General features: G+C 40.8%; 1 protein-coding gene across 1 annotated transcript; it reads left to right on the forward strand.

Annotated features, from left to right (window-relative positions):
• The first annotated feature begins 2774 nt into the window (after positions 1-2774).
• LOC311051182 (uncharacterized protein) lies at positions 2775-3557 on the forward strand. The gene is made up of 3 exons (XM_084065598.1): positions 2775-2842; positions 2943-3156; positions 3261-3557. Exons 2-3 carry the CDS (start codon positions 3082-3084, stop codon positions 3492-3494), a joined length of 309 nt encoding a protein of 102 aa, XP_083921724.1. The 5' UTR covers positions 2775-2842; positions 2943-3081; the 3' UTR covers positions 3495-3557.
• The last annotated feature ends 6026 nt before the right edge of the window (positions 3558-9583 follow it).

A 9583-nucleotide genomic window follows, 5' to 3' on the forward strand; every position in this document is an offset into this window, starting at 1 on the left:
GGGTCCCCAGCTCAAATATGATTCTTTTGGGACGTTGCGGCCTGAAAGGGTTGAGAACCACAGGGTTAGATCACTGTTTCCCAAACAGTGGGTCGGGGCCCATTTGTGGGTCATGGACACATCACAAGGAAAGATCCCTTTTTTTGTTTCTTACAAAAATATATTACTATATTATTTCAAAACATTTCCCACCCAAAAATCGAAAATCTTCATCAATAAAAAAAAACAAATAAATACAAAATCTAAGAATCATACATCATACCTGCCATTAGACTGTGAAGTTTTTCTTCTGTTACAATACCCCCCCCCCCAGTATATACAGTATACAGTAAGCCTATACAGTATATTTTATTTTATTTTATTTTATTTTATTTTATTTTATTTTATTTTATTTTATTTTACATTTCTTGTCCTTTTCTTGTGATGTGACATAGATAATATATTTATTTTATCGCAATTGGCAAATAATATGCTAGTTTGATTCTAAATAACACTTTTTATTGCTATGGTTACCAAAATGAACAGATCTACAGATCTACATCTTGTCGCAATTCGATGCGTTGTGAGCTTGTACATCGATTATTTCATTTTTTTTTACAGAGAAGTGCATTATGGGCCCTGAGCAGTGTTGCCATGTCTGCTTATTATAAGCGACTTTGGGCTTGTTTTTCTGTAAAGTTGCTTGTAAATATTAGTGAAAGATTTCACTTCTTTTTGATAGTAGAAATAGCAGATCTACAAGCTCACAAAATGCATTGCAAATGCGACGCACTGTGAGCTTGTAGATATGAGCTTATAGCTGCAAATGTCGCTTCTTTTGGGCTTAATTGTTCTCACAGACCTGGCTGCTTATTTCTCTCACAAAATCTGGCAACAATGTCTCAGCATGCTCGCCTCGCGACTGCGCGGGGAGAATGAATGTTGTCTCGAGCCTGTAGCTCACTTCAGTAGAAAGTTAGATAAATTGCGTTGCTTTAGATTCATCAAAAATAATTATAAACCGGCTTCAGAGAAGATAAAAGGATGAAGAAGAAGCGGCGGACATTTTAGGTGAGTGTTGACACACAGAAATACTGTTTATGTAGCTTTTTAGCCTACTATTACTGTATTGATAATATAAGTGCGTAGGCTGATGTTTTTGAAGTCAATCAAGTCATGACCCAACTCTACACATTGTTTAGTTATTTAAATTGTCTTGATAACGGGATTATGACAATAATTACAATAAACTATAGTGTGAATATACAATATAATTTATAATATAGCCACTGTCTGTACTGCTTGCCAGGCTGTGTGCCGCTCAAAACTAAATTGTGTGTGTGTGTGTGTGTGTGTGTGTGTGTGTGTGTGTGTGTGTGTGTGTGTGTGTGTGTGTGTGTTGCTGCAGTGGCCAAAACGAATGGTTTGCAGGCAGCCCTACTAAATGAGAAAAAGGAACCCAAGAAGAGAGAAAACCATTATGTGTTATGCCCCCGCCCCCCCCCCCCCCCCCCCCCCCCCCCCCCCCCCCCACAGTCTGAAGGTAAAGTGATATTGTTTTGTTAAATATTAAAGTAATCATTGCTTGTTCAGTAACGAAAATGCACTCATATACTCATACTTCGCCGTTCGACGGGTCGCGCATCGAAAATAGCAGATCTACAAGCTCACAACTGGTTGCGGACGCGACGCGTTGTGAGCTTGTAGATCTGCTATTTTCGATGCGGACGCGACGCGTTGTGAGCTTGTTGATCTGCTATTTTTGATGCGCGACCCGTTGAACGGTGAAGTAGACTCATTTACATCGTAAATAGACTAACACACGTTATTGTAGGCTATTATTATACAACCCGTAACCAATGCATGGTGGTTTGAGTTAGACTAGATAAAATAAGGCTGCTGGCTAGCTTGCACAAGTTGCACTGGTGTATTTGTGTGTGTTTTCTTGACATTGGTCACTATTAGTTTTGGGGTAATGAATGACACAGATCCAGTGGTGGAAGAAGTAGTCACATTTTTTTACTTGAGTAAAAGTATCAATACCACAATGTAGAATACTATTTTACAAGTAAAGGTCTTGTATTCAGAATTTACTTTAGTACAAGTACAGAAGTATTGGCATCAAAAATGTACTTAAAGTACCAAAAGTAAAAGTACTCATTATGCAGACTGTCCCATTTCAAGTTTTCAAAATGTATTAAAATATTTTGAAAATAGTACATCTACAAGCTCACAATGGACGTTTAACAATGAGAACATTTAGGGGAAGTGTAAGGAAATGCGTAATTTCAAAGTCTCTCTTTTTGACAGGTGATGTACTTCAAGGAGGTATGCAACATTCTCAACATCCCTGCCTCCAGCCCTCAGAGAGGGTTTGTTTCATATGATGCCAGTATGGCAACATACACCATGTTTCCAGCTTACAAGGTCCTCTACTTTGGCTTTCTAAGCACAGAAGACCAGGGGCTTTATAGAGAGGCTCTGGAGAACATGTACACCCATTACAAGGTCCAGTTCAGCACCAGCAGCATTCTACACTTTAGCCAACAAGGACCATTACAAGGTCAACCAGAAGGCAAGAGCCAGAATCAGGACCCTACATGAGGACCTCAATCGAAAAGGTGAAGATCCTTATTGATTATGGGGGATGGCTGATTTAATTTGAATGCACTCATAGCTTGGTGAGACTGTCAGACACTAATACATTACTGATTATTTTTTCACAGGCATGACACCGCAAGGCAGAGACCGTAAGAAGAGAGTCTGTAAAAAGATGTAGCACGAGGAGACCACAACACTGCTTCAGCTCAGCCTTTACATGGGTGTACTGGCTCTCCTCAAGGAATACGTCATGGTTTTCCAGGTGGGTGTTAAACATTAATTCCAACTGTTGACTACACTTGTGTATCCAATGGTTGTTTTTCCATTTCATTACATTTTCCATTTTTGTTCTACATATGCAGGGTAACCAAAACCTTGGTTCACAAACTGCATGACAAACAGCTGGAGCTGTTCTTGGCTTTCCTAGCTTGCTTTGTTAAAGCTGAACACATCACCCAAGTGTCACCTAGGACTCTGGTGGAGCTGGTACTGGTGGATGACATGCTGCTGCCTGCCAGGGAGATGTATGTGGGGAAGGAAGCAGACACATTCAGGACCACCAAGCCCAATCATGCAGTAAGTAGCCTCTTCTATTCATTTACATTTGAGACTTGACATTTTCTTTTGCATTGTTTTGGAAAACCTGTATTAATGTCCAGTTTTGTTTAACTGCATTTCAGCTGCTGAAGCCATTCATGCAGAAGGTGAGAACAGCGTACATCACTACTGCTTGCTATATGCAGAAGAAGCTCCCCTTGGCCAGCCAGACACTGAGGGCCCTGTCTGCTCTGGACCCACTAATGAGAGGCCATTCACAGGCAGCCATCCAGCTGAAGAAGTTAGGTGGAATGCTGGGCCACCTCTTACCAGCTGATGGAGACATAAAGAGCTCACACGGTACAACACAGATCTGAGCCTGTCCACATTCACATTGTTAAATATTAAAGTAATCATTGCTTGTTCAGTAACAGGGGGTCTCATACAGGATAAATAAGTGCAATTGGAAGTGATGACACAAAGAAGTGGGCACACAAAATTTGAAACTGAATTGTCGTTGTGAATCTATTTATTTATTTATTTGTGATTATATTTATTTAATTTATTTCTGCTGTAGTTTTACATCCAAATGTCCTCACTAAATTCTAAAATCAATTTATTGTGTTTTTATTTGTATTTATTTTTCTAAAAAGTTTCTAAAGATTTAAATCTAAATGTCTTAAGTTCATGTTTAATGTTCAAATATGGAGAGATGTGGGCTTATTTATTAATAAATTCAAATGATAAAATCTTGTGTCCATCTTTTCCAGTAAATCTAATATATTTTAATGTGTAATGAAACATTTATTATCCAAAGAACCTTTTTTTTCTGAAGAACCATTATAAAACGGTTCTTTATTGAACCAATTGGATCCTCAAAGAACCACTTTAGAAAAGGTTCTTCAGAGAACCTTTTTTTTACATGGTTCTTTGAGGAACCAGAAACGGTTCCTCAAAGAACCATTTTTTGATGGTTCTTTAATGCACCTTTAATGGTTCCTTATTGAACCATTCGAATAAATGGTTCTTTAAAGAACCTTAGTGTAAAAGGTTCTTTCTGGAACCAAAAATGGTTCTTCTATGGAATCACTCTGAAGAACCATTTTTGGTTCCAGATCGAACCGTTATTTTTCTGTGTGTACCTGGCTTTTGCGTCAACGTTCTGATTGGTCAGGCTCGCCAAGGTTCTGATTGGTCAGGTCCGTCAACGTTCTGATTGGTCAGGCCCGTCACGTTCTGATTGGTCAGACCCGTCAACGTTCTGATTGGTCAGACCCGTCAACGTTCTGATTGGTCAGACCCGTCAACAAAGTGATTGGTCACTTTATACCTTTAGGTATAGAGCGGATCCTGCTCTATACCTGACATTGTCTGTGTTCACCGTCAACGTTCTGATTGGTCAGACCCGTCAACGTTCTGATTGGTCAGACCCGTCAACAAAGTGATTGGTCAAGCTTCACGTGACACATGGCTTAAAACACATTATAAACACATATCGATGACATAATGTATCAAAGGCGCCGCTACCTTCACACAGGGTGTGATTTTTTTTATTAACGCGAGAACAATGGCTTCCATCATAGCATGCTAACTTTCCAGGAATAGAAAGCCTGTAGTTTCTATTAACTTGGACTCCCCATTGATGATGTCAGTGGTAGACGGGTTTCTGAACAGTCCACAACCCTCCACTGAGACAGAGACTGAGTAGACAAAAATGGTGCCATAATTTCATGAGCATTAGTGAGGGCCAATTATATGAAGACAGGTTGAAAATGGGTGAAGTCGTCCTTTCATTTATACGTATTTTTTTTTAAAGCAGGTGTTCCACTTTAACTCAAGTACACATTTGACAGAGCAACTTTCACTTGTAGTGGAGTAATACTAGACCAGGAGTATCTATACTTTAGAAGTACTGGGGTTGAGTAATTTGTCCACCACTTGCATTGCATTGTATTGCATTTCATAGGATGGCTGAATGGGCACAGAGGCCACATAGAAAGCAGAAGGTTACAGGTTTGATTCCCGGCCGGGGAATGTGTCGAGGTGTCCTTGAGAAAGAAACGTAGCTACTCACTCTCTCTCACTCACTCTCTCTCTGTCTCTCTCTCTCTATAACAGCCAGGGACGTGCACAGATAGACTCTAGGTGGTGCTAGAGCACCTGCCCTTTGCCCTCTTGACCAGAAGTGCCCTTTTGAAAAAAGGGCACAGCAGGGGTCTTCAATAGGGGGTCCGGGTATGATTTTTCTTTTTACCATAACCACTCGAAACCTAGCATCCCTTTTCTGAGGAGAACTTTAGCCAAAAATAGCCGATCTACAACGCCTCGCGCTGATTGATTTGTTTGCACTTGATTCCATGACGACACATTGAGGTCCTCCCTTAAGCCAATTTTAATATAGGATGATGTCATCACACAATGACATCACAACATCGTCATTACAACCGATGTAATTGTATTTTTAAATGAATTTTCAAATCGACTAAACATCATTTAGCAACTTGAAGTTGGCTTCTTGCAATTTATGTAAATTTACTCCACTCATTCACAGTGGTGCTGGTATGTTGCACTGGACAGTACATCTCAAAGGACGACAAATGAATGACCTCCACGCTGCAGTGGTAGTCGGGCACAAGGTGTACTCCTTTGGAGGGTCCTTTAAAATGTACAACTGGAAGATTGAAGTCTACATCTTCAACACAGTGTCGTTGCGCTGGGGGAATTTGCCCCCAGAGACAACTGGAAGAGGAAAATGTCCGCTCGACGTTCCCTACAGGACTGGCCACACAGCTGTACTGATTGGAGATTCCATCTACATCTGGGGAGGGTATCCTTACTGCAACGTGCTTTATGCATTTGATGTAGACGCACACATATGTTTTAAGCCTGATATTTCTGGCACTGTTCCGATGGCGAGGTACTACCACTCAGCTTGTGTCCTGGGGAAGGTCATGTATGTCCATGGAGGAAGGACCGAAGAACTCATTGGACGCACTAATGACATCTACAAGTTGGACACCGCCACAATGGTCTGGTCTTTAATTAACACCACAGGCACTAAACCACCTTTTTCATCCAGTCATTCTGCCACCATCATTGGGACAAAAATGTTTGTATTTGGGGGCTGGGATGGGGAGTGGTCCAGGGTCCACTACAACATAATCAGAGTGTTTGACACAGAGACCAACTGTTGGCTTAGCATGCCTTCTGCACAGCTTCTTCCAGAAAGACGCAGGGCTCATTCAGCCTTTGCCTACAATGGAGAGCTGTACATATTTGGTGGCAAAAACTCAAACCAGACCTTCAATGATATGTGGAAATTGAATACAGAGACCTTCTCCTGGAATAAGGTTGAGCCCAAAGGGAAAAGCCCATGTGGGATGTCCTCCTGGATGGGCTGTTGTTGCATGGGAGATCTTATCCTCCTCTTTGGAGGATGGTACGTAAATGATGACCTCTTCATCCTAGACTTTAGTCCTAGTCTTAAGATGTTATGCAAGCTAGCAGTTATTCAGTACAATCTGGAACAGTCAGAACTTCCACACAACATCAGGTCGGAACTGGCAGCCATGTCTACCGACAACTGAACATTTAAAAAATACAACTTTGAACTTACTAAAATAAAACAGATAATGGCAAGTGGCAACGGGGTCCAACCATATGAGATTGTTATGAGATGATGAAGAGGAAGATGATGAAGATAAAGATGAAGGCTCTGGAGAAAATGAAGATAACACATTTAGTTTGTTCACAATGAAATGTGAACTCACAACCCTACATGTACAGAGTATAATTTCTGTTGCATTCGTCACTATAGGGCAGGACCCAGCATTCACAAGCAATCACGTCATCAATGCCACTCTTCTCCATATTTGGACTTGTATGGGCACAGACAAACACACTCAGATTTGAGGAGGTTGCAATTCGAGGATGATGCAATGTGATGATGTTTACCCCCATGCTCTGTGTGTGTGTGTGTGTGTGTGTGTGTGTGTGTGTGTGTGTGTGTGTGTGTGTGTGTGTGTGTGTGTGTGTGTGTGTGTGTGTGTGTGTGTGTGTGTGTGTGTGTGTGTGTGTGTGTGTGTGTGAGAGAGAGAGAGAGAGAGAGAGAGAAAAGTGCGTGAGAAAGTGTGTTCCAATGAAGCCAATGTTGGTCATATTTAGTCACAAGCTCTTGTTAAAGGAGACACACCATGAATTTAAAAAAAAAATTTGATATTTAATATATGGTGTATGTCCCTCAAACCATTTTCAAAAGGTTTGAGCCTAAATCAACACTTAAATATACTCATCCCAAGTCAATTCTCTCAGGCTTATAAAGCACTTTCAGCTGCAATACCAAAACGTCCTGTTGGGCAGAGGGGTGCTACTGAGCAATTCTGTCTGTCAAAATACATGGGCAGAATGTTTCGTGATGTAAGCAAACATGCCATTCTGAGATGGCCTGTTCAGACACGCCCATTCTGAAAATCTCTGAAATGAGAATGAATGACTGAATGTTAAAAAAAAAAAAGATTTGGGTTACAAGAGACACTGGGGAGCCCAAAAAATACAAAAAATAAATAAAAAAAGTGAAATTCATGGTGTGTCTCCTTTAATACTTTTTCCTCACAGAAACACTATATAATTGTGTGTGTGCGTGCGTGTGTGCGCGTGTGCGTGTGTGTATGTCACAGTACAATTGGAAAACCAGTCAGATTGAAAAAGGTGCACTAGGTTTCACTGACAGAGGTGCGCCTTGAGCCACGAGAGGCTCCACCGAGCGAGCTTAGGCGAGTGAGTCAGCGCGCGGACCTCTAGTCTCGGTACCTCCGAGACGTCTTTTTTTTTTTTTTACGGGTTGGCCCCGCTGCGGGGGAGCGCGGGAGGTGAACTCGAAGAAAACAAGCACTCCTTTTTCAATCTCACTGGTATCTCTCAAGCTTGTGGATCTGCTACTTTTGATGCTTCTGTGTGACACTGCAAAAAGTTAGAATATGGAGATTAGAGGTTTCTGCCCGACAACAACGATATACTGTATGTGTGAGATAAAATAAGGTCTCTTAAGTGTCCAAATCATCCTGTCTTTCATTATTCAACAGTGATATTATTTACTCTTCAAATGGAGACCTCAGTGATAGAATGTAACCTCTTGGCCCCCCGAGGCCCCTTATTAAATAAGGCCCTTTATTAAAAGATACAGAGTCAGTGGTGCGGTGCTCCTGTCATGTGGGTTAGTTCCCAGCGGCGCTGGATGGGCCACAGTCTTTCACTTTCCACACACTAGTTTTAAGAACCTGGATCCTTAAAGTAATATTATCCTCCCCCAGCATTCCACCCAGCCATATCATTTCCCTTAATCCCCGCTCTGTTTAGCTTGGTCAAATTCTCATCAGCGCCATTGGTTGATAGCAGTGTTTACTCTGCCAGTGTCAAGTGTGAGAGGCCGGGGTGGTGGGTCGCCAATCCAAAAAAACAAACAAACTAAAAAAACAGAAAAACTAATTCCATCTAAAAAGATTCCATGGTGGAATGTATAGGTAGCTCTGTTGTGTAGATCGGATAATTTTTTTAAGATTTTGACAAATTTTGAAAACTTTCTTTTTTTAAATAACCTCGTGGAATGGGACATTCCCAATTACCTTGGGTACTTTAAGAATATTTTGCTCCCAATACTTTTGTACTTTTACTCACGAAAAAATGATGCCGGACAGAGTATTTCCACATCATTAAGTAGTACTTTTACTTAAGTAAACAAAGCCACTGGCGGGTCTCAACCTCCCTCTAAATAAAGGTTGAATGTTGTGTTTGAACGTTGGTCTAAGTGGTGTTTCAGAGCGCTGCCAAGAAAAATGTCTGGTCTGAAACATTAGTCTGCATGGCAACAGAGTTGTGCTTTTACTGTGCTTCCTTGTCTGTCTTTAAGTAACCTTTCAAGACCAACGTTTTGAGCCTATAAGCCTGTATATTTTGCTACTTTTGAATTTGAAAAGTAAAAGTTCTTTTTTTTTAGGTTTCCACCCGACAGAGACCATAATACTCATTCAAATTTTCATTTTCATTTTTGTATTAATATTTAACAATGTTACTGTGGGCTGAAAAAACAAGAGATGTGAGATTGTGACATCTGTTAAAAATATATTTTGCTAAATGAATAAATGTAAGGGGGAAAAAAGTATTTTCCTCACTGTTCCTGTAAGGTTATTGCTCAGATCTTTCAGATTGTGTAATTCAAATGTTCTCATGACTCAATGACTCATTCAGGTAAAAGTGGAGACAGACAGTATTCATTCACTCTGTCCCGCACCTTTGACAGGGTTACATGTCGGCTTTCCGACGGTTACTAACCCTAACCGCACGCGGAAGCCACGTAGTCGGAGTAGTGGGATGTCGGAATGGAAGACGGTTACCCTTTGACAGGCAACATTAAAAGGCCAATTTGTACCTCATATATATGTCCAAAACTGTTACTTTTCAGGATTCAAAT

The sequence above is a fragment of the Gymnoscopelus microlampas genome (genome assembly GCF_963454915.1).
Source record: "Gymnoscopelus microlampas genome assembly, chromosome: 8".
In the NCBI taxonomy this organism is placed as follows: domain Eukaryota; kingdom Metazoa; phylum Chordata; class Actinopteri; order Myctophiformes; family Myctophidae; genus Gymnoscopelus; species Gymnoscopelus microlampas.